We start from the raw sequence: 21459 nt of genomic DNA, 5'->3' as shown, positions 1-21459 counted from the left end.
TGGCAAAGCCAGACAGGTTAATTAAGCCATAAGGAATAGTGATGTGAGATATTATTTAACTCGTTATTGAGACAGACCAGGCGGTGACTAGCAGGTGACAGCAGCTACAAATGCCTTTGCAGGCTGCTGTCACACCCCGTGAGCGGTCGGGCACGGAGGTAAGGCTGAAGCAGTGACACAGACCACGGCAATGGGGACGAGGGCCCTTTTCCCTGCAAGGGGAAGGGCAGAAGCGAAGGGTCCAGTGAGCAGGACGGGCGCCTTTGGGTCCCCAACACCAGCGTGGCCAGCTGCTGGCACTCAGGCTGTGTGGCCAAAGCCCAAGACCCACACGCAGGCTTTCCTTGCACTTATTTCCGACTTCCTTTCTAGCAGTGATACCTTATAAACGTTTATTTAGGGAATAGAAGCAGCACGTGAGATTTTCACCACAGCTTTACGCAACCGTTACCCAGCCCAAGGCGCGGGTGGCATGCGGGCTGGAGGGAGCCTGCCAGGTGCCCGAGGAGAGGCGCCGGCTGGAGGCACCACCGGGGCGCTCTCCCCGGCTCTGGGGACAGCGTGGGGCCCGTTGGGCTGAGCGGCGACGGGGCTGCGGGGTCTGCGCCACACCGGGCAGCGGAAGGCACGCTGTCCCGCTTCGGTCACCATTGGCGAGCGGAACATTTCTGTCAGGCGTCGCTTTCCACCCGGACGCGGCCGCAGGGGACGGCCCCCGCTCCCGCAGTTGCCTGGCAACGCCGCTTAACGAGGCGGTGTGCCGCGGCGAAAGGGGTCCGCTGCAGCAGCCCGTCCGTGCGCACGGGCGCCGCGATGTTGGACCCGGACAGCGGGCTCTCCCTCACCATAGCGCGGATCGTGCAGCGGCTGAAGGGCTCCAGCCTCCACTCCCAGCTGGAGCGACAGGCCCGGGTGAGCCCCGACCTGGCGCTGTGCCCCCAGGCCCGCCTCCCTTTCCCGCAACCCCTCCCCGGCGCTTTGTTCCCGGCCGTCGCCCCTGGCCCAGGCTCAGCCCAGCCCGTGCGGCCTCCACCGGGGACTGGGGGCCCGGGGAGCCCGGGGCCTCCTCTCCTTTCCCTCCCTCCCTCCCTCCTCGGCGAGGACGGGGAGCCGTCTGGTTGGTTTCTAGAGCTGTATTTATAGTTTCTCCCCTTGGGACTGAGGGATTTCGCAGTGAATATGAAGACTATCCTTTTGAAATCTCACTGCTTGAAATAGTTCCTAAAATGAATCGCTTTGTCTTTTAATCTCTTAATTTGGAAAGCTTTAAATACCCGCACACCCCCTCCCCCTTCCTTTTCCAGAGTGCCCCTGAGAAAATGAGGATTTGGTGAAAGGAAGTGAAAATAAAGGAAAAACGCACATGAAAGTACATTTTTGTAGCTGGGGAAACAGTTGCTTTTTTATATTTAGTAACTTACCTGCACTTGAAACCAGATTTTTATGTTTCAGCTGAACTTCATTTGGGATGTTTCAGGTTAAAATTGTGTCAATTTTCATTACTATAATAACATGGTAGTGGTGCTAGAACGATTATTGTGCATTACTGAAATATTTTGGGTTGGGTTTTATAAAATCTTGGTGGTTCTTTTTTTTTTTTTTGCAAACAGCTAAAATTGTACAGGGTTTTTTTTGTTGGGTTGGTTTGTTCTTTTTTGTTTTGTTTTGTTTTTGTTTTTGTTTAGGATAGAATGTCCATTATCTGTCTTGGTTTTGCTGGGTTTTTAAATGAAACGTGATTTTCTTCTCTGAATGTCCCTAAAGCTTTCCATAGCAAGTTACTGCGTGCCTTTTCTGGGTTTTGTTTTGTTTTTAAATTTGCTGATTTGTTCTCTAAATGCTTTTTTAAACGTATGTCTGCTTTTCTCCTGTTGACTGACTGCTCTTTAAATACGTGAGTAAGCAAATGGGCCGGAACTATGAAAGACTATAGGCGTCGGGTTCGGCTAAGTGTTGGGGAATTCAGCATCCCAAATAGTCTGACATGAGGTGTGGGGAGTCAAATGCAAGATCTTGTCCTCAATAAAAGCAGTGAGGGGATTTCAGGACAGGACTCTTTTAACATCTGAAGTACATACAGATTCTACTATAATCAGTAATTACCTTTGCATTAATTCTTTTGTCTGTCTCCTGTGAGGCCTGATTTCAGTCTTGATGCTTTGCATGTTTGTTCTGAAACATGAGGAAGCTTGGTGTCATCAGGACTGGGTTGTTTAAATGCTGCTGGTGGATGGCTACTTTGTAAAGCCATTTTGTACAGGTGGACATTCTGAGGACCTGAGCAGTGCCCTTCTATGGTGGTGTTTGATGTCTGAAAGGGCAGTTAAATGCCTAAATCCCTCCTTGACTCTATAACATATCAATTTACTCAATACAAGTAGAAACTCTGCATAGTCAAAGCATAAAGCTAACCTATAAAATAAATGAAAAGCAGTGTAATGACCACAGCCAAAGGATAGCTTTTTTTTTTCCACAGTCATGGTAGCTTTGCAGAACACTGTTTTACAAATTTCTTGGAGAAGAAAAAAAACATGTATATATAGGTCGGAAGCTTATTCTAGTCATTTGAAATGCTAAGGGAAAAGAAAATAAACAGGGCGACAAATATTCAGGTTGATTCTTAGAGTAGGCGTTTGAAGAGTTTGTAATAGAATATTAAATCAGAGCTATAGTTCAGTGTAGTGATCTGAAAGACTGCAAAGTTTTTAGATACATCAACTATAGGATTTCTCAATGTAAAGTCATCTTTTGGAGCGTGTAGTTTAAATTAATAGGGCCAAATGTACATCGTGCTTGTCAGGAATCTCTATGTTCTCCTTGATCTTGAATTTTTTTTATTGACCTTGCATGCATTTATCTTCTTTCATGTACAGTATAGACTTGTTTTATTTATAATGCTTGTATAGTCATATTATTGCTATACTGTGCAGTTGCAAAGGCCCTATCGGTGAGTTTCTTATCTTTGTGCATCCCTTAGCAGCTCTATAGAATTCTGAAGGTTTCTGAATTTTGCTACTCTCTGTACTATATTAATGCTTGATTTCGCTCCCATTACATGGAGTATTTCTGAAGTTGCATTATCAAATGTGCAATCTTTGCTATTGCTATGCGTCACACCTGAACTCCAGCTTATTGATAGGATGTGATGGGTTGGGGTTTTTTTGTGTCTGCTAGTTAACAGTCATTTTCTGAACAATGCTCAGTCTGTACCAGTTGCAGTATTGATCTACAGGTGTTCCCTTCTTAGGTGCTTTTAAGCTATTTTTGGAGATGCATATGGTATTTTGAGAAGTCTTTTGAGGCAATGCATCAGAATAAAACTTACTTATTGTTTTGGATATTTATACTACATTTATATTTTACCTTCACAAAGATTCCTCTTTATCTGTCAGTGTAGAAAAAGATGTTGCTGGTACTCATTCCTCAAAAATATTTACTGTCTCTGAAGACATGAGAGTCAGAATGGATTGTAAGGGGCATTATAATATTGCCTGAAATTTTTGAGAGTTCTTGTAGTCTCACAAACTATTAACAAATTTTGTAAATTCATCTCTTCTTTTAATGTCTAGGAAGGAGAGCTCAAAATGAACAGTTTCTTTCATGAGTTAATAGAATTTTGGGGAAAACACAATATCCTGACATTATTTGTGAGAGGTGATAGAGTAGCCCTGTGGTTATGAACTGATCGCGCCAGCGCTGTGCTTGGCTGTCACTGAGAGCCTGAGGTAGTGTCAAGGACTGTGACACACAAGCTCTTTGAAATAAGTTTGGCATGGGCACCAAATGATTTGCTGTCACAGCTTTAGCTCTGGGAATACCAAGATAATCACGTTTTTGTCCCCAGGACTGAAGTAGAGGTAGGGTTATGTGCTTGTTAGTGACAATTTGGAAAATAAGTGTTAGGTTGATTGTGTAGGTTGTGTTTTGGTCTATTGATAATGTGCCTGCAGGTGATACAAAGAGATTAATGCAGGAAAGAGTGTAAACGTGCCAGTCATTTACTTTGGAATTTCTTCTGACCATATTTTGTAGTGTGTTTGAAAGGAAAGAGTGACCGTTACAAAGAGCCAAAATATTATAGTAGCTTTTCAACAGGTAAAGTTGCTGCTGGGGCTATTGGGGTATCAGAGGACAAATCTGATCTCGATTTCTCAGGTGCAACTTTCACTGTTAGTTTGTAGCCAAATTTGTTTGCTTTTGTCTTAATTTTTCTCTTCCTTTTCTGAAATGTAAATGTTTTTAAGGTAAAAAATAGAGGTGGTTAGAGAAACTGAGACACAGACATCTTCAATCACAAAATGCAGTTTGAAAACTTTTTTTTCTGTGAAATCTTGCTAAAATTTTGTTTTAGGGAAAATCTTTGTCAGTGAACGGACATGGATGAACATGGGACAGTTCAGAGATGAAAAAAGTGCTACCTTTTTAACACATTTTCATTTGCAGACAATTCAGAAACTTTGATTTTTATCATGTTTGAAGGAAGCCAGGTTTTATTAATCAATTCAGATTATTCAATCCTAATTTTTGTCCTCTGCAAACCTCTGACAGAAATCAGTCTGACTCTGAGTTGCCTGAAACTTCTAGTGGCCAGGAGTAAATAACAAGTAAAGGTTAAAAAAAAAAAAAAACCAAACAAAACAAACCCAAACACAAAACCAACAAACAAAGGGCTCAGTACTTTATTCCTGAAGAACTTTTCTAAAACAGGAGGTGAAAATGAAATGAAAGATAAAGAATCTAAATTATGTTTTAAATTGAACAAGAAAGACTCAAAATACAAGGAATTCCTGCGGGCATTTTCTGTGTAGATGTTCTCAGATCTGTTTCTTGTAGGTATGTCTGTAGTGGGACAACTTGAAGGAGAACTTGTAGAAAAGCAGGGTAATTGCTGTCAAAGTACGCTAAAAGTGGTAACTTGAGCATAAGAATCAACCCTGACACCCCATCCCACCCCACTCTGACAATTAAGTAATAATTTTGGGAGTGAGAAAAGATTTTAGGAGGTACCTGAAGGTACGAACAAGGTGTGGGGAGGAGATGTGCTAGGATATGTCATGATCAGAATGATTGTCCAGAGAGGACTCTGCCATCACTCTTTGAACAGAGCTGTGACTAGTACTAGCAAGGTTTAAAGAAAGTATTAATCAAAGTGAGAAGTAAGGGTCTTCACAAGACTTCAAATGGGGCAAAGAAGGAGAGGAGCTTGCTCTGGGAGCACTGGGAATGTTGCAGCTGGGGTATTGCCTGACTCTGTGCTTCTAAAGGGAGTACAGGTAAATATCTTAGAATAATTTATGTGGAGTGAATGGTTTGCAAGATATCCGAGGATATTATTTTCTTGATGTTTTTCTCCAACAGTTTAAAAAAAAACCAGAAATTGATACTGATCCCTACTTAAGTAAAAGATCAAATTAAGAAGGAGAATGTTTCTGTGAAACGTAGCATTTATTTAATAAAACTTAGAAAATAAACGTAGACTCATGAGTCATCATAGATAATTAATGATTCCTTTTTGTGCGTTGTATTTAACAAAGGGCTTACTATCCCCTCCTGATAGAGTTTATACTTTGGTTTAACTGGTTCAGCAGTAACATTTGCAGTGCAGTGACTTTTAAATTGAATGCAGTTGTGAATGTGTTGAACAGATTATGGAGTTTAAAAGCAGTACAAGCTTGATTCACAGATTTTTTTTAGTAATGTAGATCGTATGTTTTACCTTGCATGTGTGTATTTTGTTTGCAACGCTAATTTTGTATTCAAATAAGACCTAGAAAATTTATCAAAACATCGGAATTACATTATTAAAAATGTATCCTGTGGGAGAACATAACATTTGAAGCTGTTCATTCCTGTATGAGCCTAACTGAAGCTCTCTGTTTCAACTGCTAGGTTATTTTTACTTGTATAAGAAAATTCACAATACTGCTTCCCTTAGCGTAATTGCTGTAGAAATGTAGATGGGTTGGAAAATTGTCAATATAATTAGGCTTTTATGCTTACTGAGATTTCTTTAGTTATGCTCAGAATGATTCCTCTTTCTGTTACAGAAACATATAAACCAAAACCAAGGTCACTCCCTTAAATTTGTGGGATTTTAAGCGTTTAGAGAGTGTTTACATTGAAATTGTTGTGGTTGTACTTGAAGTGGTTTTTAACAAGTTGTCTTGATCCTGATAAAATCTAGTTATGGCAGAATGGAGCATGTGAGAGAAAGTGAATATTTATTAGCTTTCGTTAAATTTACTTCTGCTAAAGTTGGACTATATTTGGGGTAGCGTGCTTTATTGTAATTTGGGAAATAATAGCAATAAAAGCTAAAACCATTGTCCACTTGTGCAAAATCATAATGAACAGTAATAAATGCTCTGAAAGTGAGCGTATTTGTCTAAAACAAAAAGGTTTTGAAGAGAAATTATGTTGGATAGCCTGTAAAAATATTTAGATAGTGTGAAGTTATTTGCAGAACTGTTTGCAGCAGGATAAAAGTATGTGTTCACCTGATGCGGTTCTACATTTCAGTATAGTTGGATCACTTCTCTGCAGTGTTTATTCTTGTTGAGAAAAGAAATAGTTTAACGCAGGAGTTATGCTGGAACACTTTGTTCTGTCAAGCCTTCTCTTTATAGTATGTTGCTGGTCCTCTAGCTATTTTCCTATACTTCAAGTGCTGTGCCTTGATGGCTCATCTGTCCTCTTGCATGATCAATGCTGCTCCAGTCATGATGACCAAATGCCATTTCCAAATTTAGATGCTAATTTGCAAATAGATTTGTTCACTTGGTCTACAAATCAATTTACTGTACCCACCATTTTTTTCCAACTAGCTCTTTGCTATCCTTTTGCTTGCTTTCAGCTCGATCAATGTTGAGTGTCTGGATTTTCTTCCTACTTGGCATCCAAGTACAGAAAGTGTAGTCCATTTAGAGTATCACTTATGATAGTGACTGCCAGATCTCAGCGGGATACCTTACCAAAGCCAAAGATGTGCACAGAGCATAAATACAAAGGATTGTTAGTGGTACCTTAGCCACCTTTCAGAAGGCTTGGCAAAATTTTTAAAGTCCCAAAACTATCCTTTCTCTCCTGTACAGCTGAAGGACAAGGGGGTGCCAAGAAATGCTGTAATGATAGCTTGTTTTATGAAGGAATGTCTAACAGCCAACTGCTTCTTGATTTGCAAGAAGTTGACTGAGGCTTTAGATAAATGTGGACACCCAATGCCTGAACCCGGGTGGTCCATCCATAAGAATGTGCGCAATGCCAGTTACTTAAGAGAAACTTGAGGCATTAACTTTTAATAAAAATAATTTGTTATTGCTTGCTGAATTATGCTGTCTTCATCCCTGTCTCCTTTCAGGACTCTGTCTTGGCCTGACTGAGCCTCTGAATAGGGTGATTTCTTTCCTAGTCTGGCTGTCACTCTTTGCCTTCATGGGTTGTTCCCCTGTACTGTGCGCTCTCCTTTACTCTGCTTCTGATGGCCTCCTGATAGTACTAGATTTTTATTTTCTTTTTTTTAAAGCACGATACTTGTTCATCAAGTGTGTATTGAAACCGTAGTTCTACCTGGGTATATGCTGTATTTTGTTCATGCAGGAATTAATTCAGTTCATCAGTATGAATTTCATCAAGGTCTTTTTTTTCCAATAAACCCTAGCCAGGCATTTTTATCAGTGTAAATTGTAGTAACGCTTTTTATAGAAATAAAATTTTGTCAACATGTTTTTCATTGAAATGCAAATGATACTTAGGCAGTACATTGTATCAACCAGTTTACAACAAACAAACCCTACCAAAATACCTGAATGTTTTTTGCAAGTAATGCAACACAGAAATAAGTTAGACTAGTTAGTCCAAAGGGAAAATAAAAGTATGCGGGAGACCTGGTCTAGTAATTTTGGAACATCAGCTCTGGTAAGTCTCCTTGACTTCTCAATTTAGTGCCTATAAACACCTGTGTAAATTCCAAAGAGGTACCATTCTGTTAAGTTACGGCAAAGCAATTCTGAAGGGATTTCCTTTCTCCTACCAAAAGAAGTATTTTCTTATTTGTTTATATTACACAGAGTAGGCTATGGTGTTCTGTGTTAGAACTGGCTGCAGCTGCTAGCTGGACTGTCTGCCAGATTCTTCCCTTTCAGGTGTCTAATTTCCGATTTGAAAACTGATCAACAATCCAGTATGCAAGGAGTCCTTAACAGTAACAGTTCTGTGGCTCTGTAGCTCTGCATAGCACTGTAGGAATGTATCGATCACAATCCAGAAGTAAACAAAAGGAAAAGTAGAAATGGGAGGAGGCTTTGGCAATTGCATCCCGAAATGACAAGAGTGGGGACAGAAGCGCCCCCATAATTTGGGGGTGTGTGTGTGTATTTTCATGTTTCTTATATGAAAATTTGCCTCAGTAGGGCATTTTACAGTCAAGAAAAGGAAAAGGTCACAGGAAACAGGCTAAAAATAAAAGTTTTGATAAATTAAAGATTAGCATAGGAATATTTGCTGCAGCAGGGCTAGGAATAGTGAAACAGAACTTGACTGAATAGATGGGCATGAAGAGGTGAAGGTAACTGATGGAGATCAATGCACTAATGTAATCCTCGGAGAGTTTTCCCCAAAGTGCTGTCCTGCTTCCTTTTTGACTGCCACCCTGCTGCATACAAGAGAATCACTGTTTTTTTGTTCTGCAGCTGGGGAACAGGCTCTGTTGGGAGCAGCAGTTTACAAGAAAGTCCTCTGTTGTGTCTTTTGGCCTGACAGGGAAAACGGGAAGTCATCTGTGTGGACTGAACTCCATTATCCCCTCTAATGCAATATGCTGTATCAATTTCCAGAATTTTCAGGAAACCACAAGAAAAAAAAAAAGCATTGTCAATATGAGTGTCCGACCTTCTTCAGTGAGCCAAGAGCTCACAAATTTTACAGATGTGTAAACATCAGAGATTTAAAATTCTATTCTCCTGATTGCACTTTTGTCACTTCTTGCACTGTTTACAGTGTCAGGACAACGAACCCACCTTCTAGTAGATTGTAAAGCTTTTTTTTGTGTTGTGATTCATCATCTGACAATGAGTTGTATTTGTGAGGGATTTTTTGCATATGTAAAAAGGACTTTAAAGCATGTGTATCAGGCCCCACAGGTAAACATGCCTGGACCTTGGGATTAAAATTGGCCATATTTAACCCAGAAGACAAATTTGAACATTGACAAAAGTGTGCGCAAGAACTTCTGAGGAACAGTAAGGCATAATCTGCCCAGTTTGACGCATGTTACTTTATTTAAAATTCGTACAGGAGAGGTACAAAACCACTACCTTGCAGCAGAAAAAATTTAAACTCCGCCTGACGTGTTAGTCCAAAACAGATATATCCATCAAAGTAGGTTCAGAAGGAATCCTTCATAAATTACTCCTTGAGGCTGTTGCTTAAAAGGGTGTTTTGTGAGCTGCCCAGGAACTCCCATGAAAATCTTTGTTTCCCTGCCTTCAGCGATGATCCTTTGCCAGCTTTTATCATTGTGCTGAACGGAATCGTGTTTGTCATTTGACATGAGAGCTATGCGATTCACCACACTTTATGGTTTGTGCTTATGATCAACTTTCTTTCTCACAAAGCATGCTTACAGTCTCTTTGCTATTGCAGTTGATAAGCCTTACAACTATAAAAGCCTTCCTTACCTGTAATGGCAAGGTGACCTAAAATAAGAGCAGAAATGCTGATGCTATCAATCTCTGCAATATTGGCCATTCCTCCTTTCAACTAGGGGAAATGGAAAGATTTCCTTAAAATTCTGTGTTGTGAATTCATCTAGACCAACTTTTCCAGCCAGCTGTGCAGCACAGCAAATACCCTTTTCCGTGCATAAACTATAAGGCAAATGATAGGATTGTGGAGTTTGTTAGTTGTGTGTGATGGACCTAAAGCATGCCATGCTGTCAACAGTGCTGTTAGGGCTGGTGAACTGCACAGCTGCAGTGGGGAATGTTTGGTCCGTAGTTTTTATTTGAAGTTTGAAGATGTCATTTCTTGTCTGAAAGAGGTGAACTGTGAGAAGTTGTGGAATGTTTTCAGTTCAGTTGTGTAGAATAGAGCGAGTGGCTTCTAGTTATTTACTTGTGTACCTTATGACCAATCCTTTAATGTCTAGCATTTGTGCTAAGTATGTGGGGTACTTGCTCAGAATATTAAGCATATATGTCACTGCATACTCCCTCTCCCTTCTTCTCTCTCCTTCCCCTCATACAGCTCTAAGCACCGATGTAAAAGCAAAGACATCGAGTGAGGAAAAAGTCGGCTGATTTTTTTTGGCTGCAATTACCATTGTCAAGTTAGTAGGAAGCAGTTTGCTTTGTGTGTAACCTTAAGCATGTATAATTCTTATTTCATAACCTAAAATACACAGTTTACTTTCTTTTTAGTGCTTGCTTGATGCTTATTTATTTATTCATTTATCTATTTTTCATATTAGGTTAGCCTACACAAACCAGAAATTAAACTAGAATCACTAAAAGAAGATATTAAGGATTTTCTGAAGACATCAGGTTTGTAATGCTTCATTGATACGTTTGTGAATAGTATAGATCTATGTAACAACGTATGTGACATACATGATGAAAATAGTTTGTGCAGCTTTGGTGTTTTGTTACTGACAGTAGCCAGAAGCAGACATTCAGTGATTCCAGATTATTAAATGAGATCGAGAAAATTAAAAGAGAAAAAGTTCCTGGATTCCTGCAGCATTTTGAAAAACATACTATGCAAAGAAGTGATTTTATCGTTTTATAAGATACTTGTAATTTTTTTGAAAATTCTGAATGATACAAGAGTTCAGTCACTTCTGAAAACAGAAATTAGCATTCTTGGAGGTATTCTTGAAAATTTTACCCTTAGTTTACAACTTCCAATGGAAATTGGAAATTTAACTATGTAACTATAATGTGAAGATTTGATAGTAACTGATACAAGATTTATAATAATCAGGAACACTTGCCTATTAATATTTATAATTATTTTAATAATATGATGGCTTTGAAAAAATAGCATATAATTATTTAACCAAAACTGTGTTGTAATTATTTGACCAGTGGATGGAAGTAAAGGATATTCAACCTCTATACAGATCTCAACTTGCAACTTTTCCTGTCATAATTAGGTTAAGATCTGTTCCTGTCTGTGTAGTAGATAGATCTGAGTTGAGACAGAACACAAAACTCTAGTGACTGCGAAGCAACCTCTGATTCATATTTCGTTAGTATTAATTCCTAAAGTTATCTTCTGGATATTTTTTTAACAGGTTGGGAAAAGAAGCTTCAGAATGCTGTTTATAGTGAACTCAATGTGTGAGTTTATTTAGTATTTTTATTTAATAAGTTCTACTCACATGATATACTTTTGATTCATTTGTATATATAGGTGTATGATGTGTTACTATTATCTGCAAGATCTGTCATACCAAGGGTGCCTGCTTAATTTCTGTTTTTAAAGTGCTTTTTCTGTTTTAAAGTGTTTTTTCTTTTTCATCCCAGGGAAAATATTGGACGCAAGTACATTTTAAAGAATGAGTGAAACAAATATCACCAAATTTTTTAGTTAGTTTAGTAATGTCTTTGTTGGTTTACTTCCAAAGGTACCAACAGTCATAATATAATTGTTCTGTAGCTGAGGTAGTTGCTGCAAATGTATTTTAATTATTTTTGGGTGTTTATGATGGCATCGCACACATTTGTTCTATTGATTTTTTTAAAAAAATCTTTAAAATATTGGATCTCTAGACTTACCAGATCAGTGCTTATCATGCTTAGGATGTGGTTATAAACACACTGAAATTTGTGAAATTCCCTTTTTATTATTGTTCAGTGAACTTTGGATGAGACTTCTGGGAAGCATAAGTTGCCTTTACATTCTGGCAAGGTGGAAAGGTGAATTTCATAACAGATATAGCCATAAATGCAGCTATATAATAAGAAATGTGTACGCAAATCTATTTGTGCTAATTTAAACAAGCTTATTGGAGTTACCAGTTTTGAACAGTGTGTCTTTGTCATACAAGGGAATTGATTCAGCAAAATACTTGTAAATGTAAAGATTCATCTTCATCATATTTTTCAAGGGAAAAAATATTTACCTGTCTTTTGGACTAATGCTTATACTTTCTTTGAGTTCATGGCAATAAGCTGCAAAATAATGAATTTATCCCTGAAAAATTGAAATTAACTAAGAATACCATGATTTCATGACCACTGTGGAAAAGCCAAGAAACAGCATTGCTGAAACCTGTTAGTATTGATTCCTTTTCACACATAGGCACAGAGTTGTCCAGAACAAATTAACAGCAAGTACAAGGGTGACTTTACCAGTTAAAAATGGGAAGAAATTTGGGGAGAGTTTCCCAAAATCATATGATAGGCACTGATTGACTACATTTAAACAAGTGAAAATTCAGGCTGACTATGAAAGAAGCTTTGTGTAAATTTTGTTTCCTGAAAGACATTTGAGACAATTAAAATTAAGCTGGATAAAATGTTTGGCAGTAACTCATTGGAAATTATCCACGTTACTGGAAGATAAATTAGTGGTTTGGTTATTTAATTTTTGTTCCAGCTTTTATATTTTGGCATAATGCAGTTTATGAATTGATATTTAACTTTGCTTAGGTCAACTCCACAAAGTTCTAATTACTTTGGGTATATACATGTTCACTATTGATTTTTAAAAGGAAATCCTTCAAAAAATATATTGTCTCTTGAAAAAATATAGTATCCTGGATAGTAAAAGTTCCAGGTACTCATAAAGATGACTTGATGTAAAGAGCATACACTTTTTAAATACCTGATTTGTTCATAGAATTATTTGATTTTATATTACGAATATGTGAAATTATGAGGAAGTATTATTTTTAATATAAGAACTCATGTTGAAATGTTATTAATAATTACACTGTTTGTGTCTACAGAAAAGGATGAAGAAATACTTCTAAAAATAATATTTGTTTTTAGTCTTCATCAACATACACAGCAGTTTTACTAGTGCTCTCATGAAAGAAGTGTATGTTTAGGTTTACAAATACAGGATTAATTAAGCAAAATAAAAATCTGAACATTTAAAATACACTGTACTTTCTTTAAGGTTTCCTTCGCCCTGTCATCCTGCAGCGCCACCTGAGCATATGAAAGAACCATTAGCTTATATGAGAAAAGCCCAGGTTGGTTGTTATCAATTTTACCGTTCATATCACATCTTCGATTAGACTATTTGAGATTTACTCTGTATAATGTTTTTGTACAATTTCTAGGTTTTATACCTTAGGAAAAACACAGATTTGTAATTGCATCGAAGTTAATAAAAATGGTGGTGTATATGTGACATTTTACATACATACAAAAAACGCTCAAGTAATTCTCCAGCCATGAAAGAAGTAGGATATAGTGGCAGGTGGGTGAATGTGCAAGAATAGAGACAATATGAATTATGTCAAGGAAGAGAGTTTGATTTTGTTGGGAAGAAGAAAAGTGTAGCTATAGGCCATTTCACTTAGAGTTACAAAAACAGTGTTTTGAAGAGAAACAGGCAGGCAGTTTTGCAGTGAAAGACAACAGGCCACAAAGATAGCGAGATCTTCAGAAAGAAGAAATGTATTTAGTAGTTAAATGTGAAAGGAAGATGAAAAGTGTAGAGCTATGGAGCTTAAGACATATTAAGGCATATTGAAGGAAAATAAGAGCAACTGGACTATAAAAGATTAAATGAGGATTTTTGGTGTCAAGAAAAAAGTATTTTTGCTTCATAAGTTTTATTTTTTCCACCAATATATGCCATTTGAAAGAAATAAAAAAATCCACATAAAAATGTAAAAAAAAAATGCTTCAAGAATATGATCTAACCAAAATATCTGAGGTAAGGATAAAATTGTATTTAACTCAGCCGTGCCTTGAAATATATCGCAGTATTCTCTTACAAGGTATTCAACAAATTGTGTTACTTTTTCAATCATATTGTTGTTTATTCCACTAAGTCTTATCTTGCTGTCCTGGGTTTCAGTCTTTAGCATTTGGGGATAAAGATTGTATTAATTTTTCTTCTGTGATGTGAAATGTAATGCCACAATTTATTGTCTGAAAATAATCACTCTTATCAGTTACTAATGTGAGAACCACAGAGGTGTATCTATGTGTATGTTTGTCTAAACCGATTTCAATGGTTATTATTTTATAAAAGTGTATATAATACCTATGGTAACCAATAATTTTAGCTCTATGTGGAAAGGACTGTTTTTCTAATAGTTTAGGAATGAGTAGGAGAAGGCCTATCTTTACTAGTTTCAAAATTTCATAGCCCTATTTCAAAGAGTATTAGGCATCCATATCCTCTGGGGTGGGTTAACCCTAGTAGGCAGCTCAGCCACTTGCTCGATGCCCCTCAGCAGAATGGGGGAGAGAATCAGAAGGGGAAAAGTCAGAAAACTTGTGATAAAGACAGTTTAATAGGTAAAGCAAAAGCTACACATACCAGCAAAGCAAAACAAGGAATTCATTCGCTACTTCCCATCAGCAGGCAGATGTTTAGCCATCTCTAAGAAAGCACATCTTCATCATGCATAACAGTTTCTTGGGCAGACAAATGCCATAATGTCTCCCCTTCCTCCTTCTTTCTCCCAGCTTTTTATTCAGAGCATGATGTCATATAATATGGAATATCCCTTTGGTCAGTTGGGGTCAGCTGTCCCAGCTGTGTCCCCTCCCAACTTCTTGTGCACCCCCAGCTGGTGGGGAAACATGGGAAACAGAAAAGACCTTGAAGCTATGTATACATTTTTCAGCAATAGCTAAAACATTGGTATGTTATCAACGCTGTTTGGGTCACAACTCAAAACCACAGCACTATACCAGCTTCTGTGAAGAAAATTAACTCTGTCCCAGTCAAAACTAGTAGATCCTCTTTCAAGTCCTTTCTTGAAATGCATCTCTTCAATAAAGGATTCAATATGAATCATTTTCACAGAGAAATATTGTTAAATGGTGATAGTTGCGAAAGAGAATAAATACACAGTTAGGGAATTAACATTATATTTTCTAAAACCACTGAGGTACGTGTGTTTGATTTTCAAGATGCTCACATGTTTATCACTGTATGTAACAGGTCCATAAGAAAACAATCATGATTGGATCAGTTGAATCACAGCTAGGTTTTATTTTTTTACTCTTTTTGATGTAAAAAGCTTACAACATCAGTGTTTTGATGATTTTGTTTGTTTAAAATATTTGGAAATAGCTAAAATGCAAATGTACAGGTTGCTAATACCTTTTCGGAGAGAAATGAAAGTAGAAACTTACCAATTTACTTCCATTAGGTATCAGAAATCTAATTAATGTTTTGAAGATAGGAGACTGTTTTTGTTTTATCTGTAGGTATTTATTTGTCTTTTAGCATCACAACAGTTGGAAAAGAATATTTTGATGCTATCGACAAAACTTGTCCTGGTAGAAAAATGTTTTCCATATAAGTCATTTTCCATTTGTATTATGCACAGCCACCATTCAAGATGCAGTTTCCATTGTTATGAGCTTGTTGACATTTTCTTTAGCTTTTTCTATCTTAATTAATTTTGCTCTACTCCAGAATTCTGGAAAGAAGGATAATATTCACTGAAAACCATTTTACTTTGATATCAGTTATTGGAATGACTCTGAATCAGTGATTAAAACTGTATTAGTATTTTTCTAGAGTAGATAGTAAAATGTTCATAATTAACCCTTTTTCTTCTCAAATTAGTTCAGTTTTCTCATCTTATGTGGCAGACTAAAGTTTTCATACTGTATTCTCTTCACTACCTCACCCCCCCCCCCCCCCCAGTTTTCTAGGAAAGGATAGAGCATTAATGGTAATGAGTAGTAAAGCTGTAAATCATTCACGTAATTGTGGTATTGTCCAGTGTAGACAAAGTATTGCCATTGATATTTACATATCTTTGACTATTAGTGTAACATAGTGTGTATTTCCTACTGTGTGCGCTGGAGAGCTGGTCCTGTGTTTGGGTCGAGATAGATCACTGGGTACAGCTGCTTTTGTCTGTCATTGTTTAGGTCTTTCCCTAGGTCTTGAGGTTTTTTGTTTCCTGAAAAATGTCAGATACAGTATTTAGGACCTTTCTTTAAAACATCAGGTGATTTCACAACCCTGGTGTTTTCTGAGGTATTTGGTCTGGTTACAATCTTGGTGAAATAGCTCACCTCTTTCTGCCTTCTTAAACAGCAGAATTATGCTAAAAACTTCTGTGTCTTAATGCAGACAAAGTGTTAGCACTAGATCCTAGGATTAAAAATTTGAACTTTGCTAATTTGTGTTTCCTGCCCAGCAGAGACTGATGTGAGTAGAAACATTCCTGAATCCATTGAACTGCTGTACTGACTATTTCCATATCTACATTTTGATGAGGTGAAATGATTGCAGACCTCTTCAACTGTTTGTTTTGCTCCCAGAGTTCACTGGGAAAACGTTTGCTAGATTTAGGACAACTCTACTGTGAAGAGCAATGAAGAAATGAAATGGACAACATAAAAATAAGAGCAAAAAGAGCTAGAGAAGCGTAAGAAGCTGAGTCCAAGGATATGTTAGGAAGTGTTTCCACAGTCTGATACCTGCCATGAAGCTGTCTTTTAATTGTGTCATATGTAGATTTTACAAAGGTCACAACAAACCAAACACTGTAAATCTCAAAAAGAACTCTTATCATGATAGTTCCATAATATAAAATTCATAAATTTGCATTGCTTTGCTTTAATTCATACAGGTCCTTTTTCCTGTTTTTAGCTGTAAGCTAGGAGCTTGTTCCTGGGTTTTGAGAGAAATGTTAAACACGTAAACTTAAGGAGGAGATAGTTGGATAAGAATTGATGCCACATCATCCAGTTACAAAGCATAAGGAGTAAGAAAACAGGAAAGGAGCTTTTCATAATAGGAGTGGGAAAGGTGTTGCTTTCCAGAGGGAGGCAACATTAAGTTAACTAGCTATCTGCAAAGAAATCTGAGATACTTTACTGACTGGAGAACCCTTGTTGTTTGAGTTAATAATACTTATTTTTGCTTGATCTTCTTTAAATTTTGTTCCATTATTTCTAAATTTGTCTCTAATGAAAAAAATGGATAGGTTTGTCTGAAATCTGTGCAGTCAGAAACATAACTCTGGATGATCTTTTGCAATACCTTCCTGAAGGCAGGGCAGCTCTTAAAACTAGAGTACTGGAGTGCATTCATAAAAATGAGAGTTCTGATATACTACTTCAGCAAATCTTAAGTGTAATTCAGTGTGTTCTACTTGAGTAGCATCAGCTGGTTATCTAAAAATACAAGGACCTGAAAAGATAAATTGTTCTCTGGTGGGCTGATCTTCAGACTTCCAGGAAGATAGAAGACCATGATTGTCTGTATTTTAACCAATTTGCCCCTTGCTTCGTTAAATTCTTTACCTCAATGCTTCTAGCCAAATCTGTGAAGATCTTACTGATGTGGTGCTTTGCTAAAGCAAATCCTTTCCTCCCAGGACTTGAATTTTCCTATGTTCCTCTTGGCTCATTTTCAGATTTTGCATTTTGAACAAAGGCCATACATAAACAACAGACTTGATTAGAAAATCACCTTGAAGTACATTGTTATATTTGCTATTGATATTCTGGTATGTTTTTTGCCCAGCTAAGACCTGATTGCCCATGTTGTACATGCTATACTGACACACAATCAAAACAGCATTCTGACCTGTAGGTTTATAGTTATGAGCTAGAGCACTCTCCAGTCCTATTCAAAATATGAGTAACATTACAATTGATTTCAATAGGAGCATGGGTACTAGGAACTTTCTAAAGTGTAATAGAGATTCTTATCAATATCCTAATTTCTCCCAGAGGAGTTAAATAGTCCCTAAAGAAGAAAAAACAGCTAAATTATTAATTTTCTTTCTTGAAACGGACTAGTGGACTCTGAAAAAATTAAAGTGACAATACTACATACTCTAATGCTGTGACTGCTGAAGATCTGCTTAAAACGTCTTCCTTCAGTGGACAATTCGCCTTTCCTAGTTTCTAAATCTCTTTGAGAAAATAGACTTGAGTGCTACAATAGTTGATTTAAAAAAACGGTGTTTTCGTTGAATAGTATGAAAGTGGAAAAACTTTGATAACATTTTTATTATTCCCAAAGGAATTTTTGTTTCTTGTTACAGAAGTTGAAATAGGGGATATTCACATCTCTTTTAGATCATGTATTGATGTGATTCCTTGTGTCCTAAATTAAGTTACACCTCTTATCAGAGGCCAAATGAAAAGTTCATGACCATCAGAACGAGAGCAGTGCCAACATAGTTTCTATGTTTCTCTTCTTTTCGAAGTTCACAGATTTTGGTTAGAGAAAATGTACCAAATGAAATCTGTGTCCAGACACGTTGAATTCTACCTGCAGAGTAGGTCTTATTAGGTACACTCTGAAAGAATCACATTTTTGTCTGGTCTTCTAGAAGAAAGAATTTTAGGATTCATTTTTGTGGAAAAAACTGTAACTAATCCTGGCTAGTTCATGCAGTTGTGACATTTTTCTGTTTAGTTTATTTGTTGTTCACTCAGGTTCATTTAACTGCAGTGAAAGTTTATAAATGACTTTGCTACAGGATAAGATAAATCTGATTTGTAACAGACATGTTTGAAATTGTGAGTTGCAGTACTGCCTTCCTCAGTTTCAGCTATTTTACTGAAGGTTATCATTGTAACCATAGCAATCCCAGCAACGTGTTTTCTTAGTGTTAAATTTCTTCATAAAATTAGAGCAATCGTCTTGGAAAATTTATTGTTCCCATCAATTAAATGACTTCATGAACTCTGCCTCTGGCTTTTATTTCAGTCGAGGACACTGCATTCTGTTTCTGCTCACTGCAGGTAACTCCGCTGTCCTGGGGAGAGGGGAGGGCACCTTGTTTGGAGAGGCTATGTAACCCTCATTTTTTTTTTTTTTTTTACTTAGTTGCTTTTATTTGAACATAGTTACTGAGCAGAGTCTTGAAGGCTGAATTATGGCACAGTTTATGAGTATCCAGAAGTGATTTATTACTAACATATTGTATCCCCAACACAGTAAGTGGGTTAATGTCTGGTCTGGTAGTTGTCAGTCACACCAAGAGTATCGACCTCTGCTGCTCCTTGGAATGAGCTGGTTCTTGGTCTTGCAAAGCCTCTTCCTCCATTTGCCTCCTCTGTGCTTCTTTTGTAGCTTTTATATCTTGGAGTGTATCTGTGTGTGGTTTGTTTTTTCTTTCTTTCCCTTAATTTTGATGTGATCACATGTACCCTGATGAAGTCTGATGATGATACCAAACTGAATGGGGCAGGGGACACTGGAAGGGAGAGCCACCTGCAGGAAGACCTGGATAGGCTGGAAGAGTGGGCTAACAAGAACCTTAGGAAGTTCAACAGACAAATGTCAGGTTTTACATCTGTGAAAATGTAATCCAGGACTGCAGCACAGGTTGGGATCTACCTGGCTGGGAAGCAGCTCTGTGGAAAGGAACCTGGGGGTCCTGGTGGACAACAAGCTCAATATGAGTGAACAGCATGCTGCAGTGGCAAAGAAAGCCAACGGGATGCTGGGTTGCATCAACAAGGGCATCACCAGCAGAGATAAAGAAGTCATTATTCCACTCTACTCAGCACTTGTCAGGCCACACCTGGAATACTGTGTTTGGTTTTGGTCCCCACTATACAAAAAAGATGTGGACAGGCTGGAGGAGGTCGAGAAAAGGGCCACAAAGATGATCAAAGGGTGGGGAAGCCTGCCCTATGAGGAAAGGCTGAGAGAGCTGGGTTTGTTCAGCCTTGAGAAAAGAAGGCTATGGGGAGACCTTATCACCCTGTTCCGGTATTTAAAGGGTGGCTACAAAGAAGATGGAGACTCCCTTTTTACAAGGAGTCACATGGAAAAGACAAGAGGTAGCGGGTGCAAGCTACTCCTGGAGAGATTCCGGTTGGAGTCTAGAGGAAAATTTTTCACAATGAGAATAATCAGCCATTGGAATAATCTCACCAGGGAGGTGGTGGATTCCCCAAATTGGACAGTTTTAAGATTTGGCTGGATGGACTGCTGGGCCATTTTGTCTAGACGGTGCTTTTGCCAACAAAGGTTGGACCAGGTGATCCTTGAGATCCCTACCAACCTGGTGTTCTGTGATTCTATGATTGATCTTGATGATTTCACTTTGTTTTCTAAACTGCTACTAACACTTCTGTATTGTTTCCACTTTATTATCCTATATGGCTTAGTAGTCTTTGTGCTTTCTCGCTTCTCATTTCTTCCAGCAGCAAACCCACACTTCTCAGCAAAATAGAGTACAGTAAATGCACCACACCACTCCTCTGAGAGAATAACCAGTTTGTGGCATGGTGTTATGTAACTGGAGCATTTGGAAGGCATTTGAATATGATAATACAGTTAAATAAAAATATTATACAGAATGCTGCAATTTAGAAAACATTCCTTATGGTCTGTTTTTGTTTATGCAAGAGAAGGTGAAAGGATGACTTGATTGTGAGAAGAAATTTCTGGTGAAAGATAGCTATTTCATTTGATGGAAAGTCATGAGAAGATCTTTTCAATGGAAGCTAAAATGAAACAATTATAGACAAAATATAATTTTTATTTTTTTAACTGAACATTTGAACATCTGCCCTTCCTTCCATTTGCTTCCTGTCTAATAAACTGCAGTCTCTTTTGAACAGAACTTTAAGTTTGAAGAACGTGTGGTCAGACAGTAACTAACAGTTGTACAGTTTGTGTCTAGAGCAAATTACAAATAATAAATAGAGTTAAATGACATTAAGAGGAGTCTTTGCATTCATTTGATCTGGGTCTGACTCATCATCCACAGAAAACTAAATTAAATATAAAACCCAACAGTGCTGCTGTAATCACGGAAGCAAAATCCTAAGTCAGTTGACTAGAAAGTCAATACTAGTTGGCATTAGCTTCAGAGGAATTATCCACGGATGAGGTACCACGTGGTAAGTTTTCTAATGCAGTAGTCGGAAGAATCTGACTGCTCTTTAAGCTGTCCAGTTGCTATGAGATATTGTCTACTTCTGGTTTTCTATTTGATTAGAGAACTATTTCCTGAGCGTTATTTTAGAATAACTATTTTTCTGAGCATTACAGATTACAAAATTTCTAATTTTTTTAACTTCTGAGAACATTTAAGATACCTTTTGTGGAGAAAGACTTGCACTCTCTTTAGGTCACAAAGTAGAGAAGGCATTCTCTGTACATAGTTGATTGCCCTGCTTATAATAATTTGAAAAACTTGTTAAATGTTGATATATAAGGAAGCTTGATCATTAGGCATATGTCAAAAATGAGTAATTGTGAAAGACATGCTTTTTGGAGATCTGAAATGTGAACAACTCATTTTTCTGGTTCTTTATTGTGATGTAAATG

The 21459-nt window shown here is 37.7% G+C and overlaps 1 protein-coding gene across 2 annotated transcripts in view; it reads left to right on the top strand.

The window, feature by feature from the left end:
- Nucleotides 1-726: 726 nt before the first annotated feature.
- The window catches only part of TBC1D19 (TBC1 domain family member 19), a 54275-nt gene continuing 33542 nt past the window's right edge, over nucleotides 727-21459 (top strand). For both annotated transcript variants that reach the window (XM_075752361.1, XM_075752360.1), the window contains exons 1-4: nucleotides 727-912; nucleotides 10466-10538; nucleotides 11291-11336; nucleotides 13123-13198. In XM_075752361.1, coding sequence (XP_075608476.1) covers nucleotides 814-912; nucleotides 10466-10538; nucleotides 11291-11336; nucleotides 13123-13198 — 294 coding nt within the window. In that variant the 5' untranslated portion in view covers nucleotides 727-813. The remainder of the gene's footprint in view (nucleotides 913-10465; nucleotides 10539-11290; nucleotides 11337-13122; nucleotides 13199-21459) is intronic.

Source organism: Balearica regulorum, chromosome 4 (genome assembly GCF_011004875.1).
Source record: "Balearica regulorum gibbericeps isolate bBalReg1 chromosome 4, bBalReg1.pri, whole genome shotgun sequence".
Lineage (NCBI taxonomy): Eukaryota > Metazoa > Chordata > Aves > Gruiformes > Gruidae > Balearica > Balearica regulorum.
This window is presented reverse-complemented; position numbering and strand designations above follow the sequence as displayed.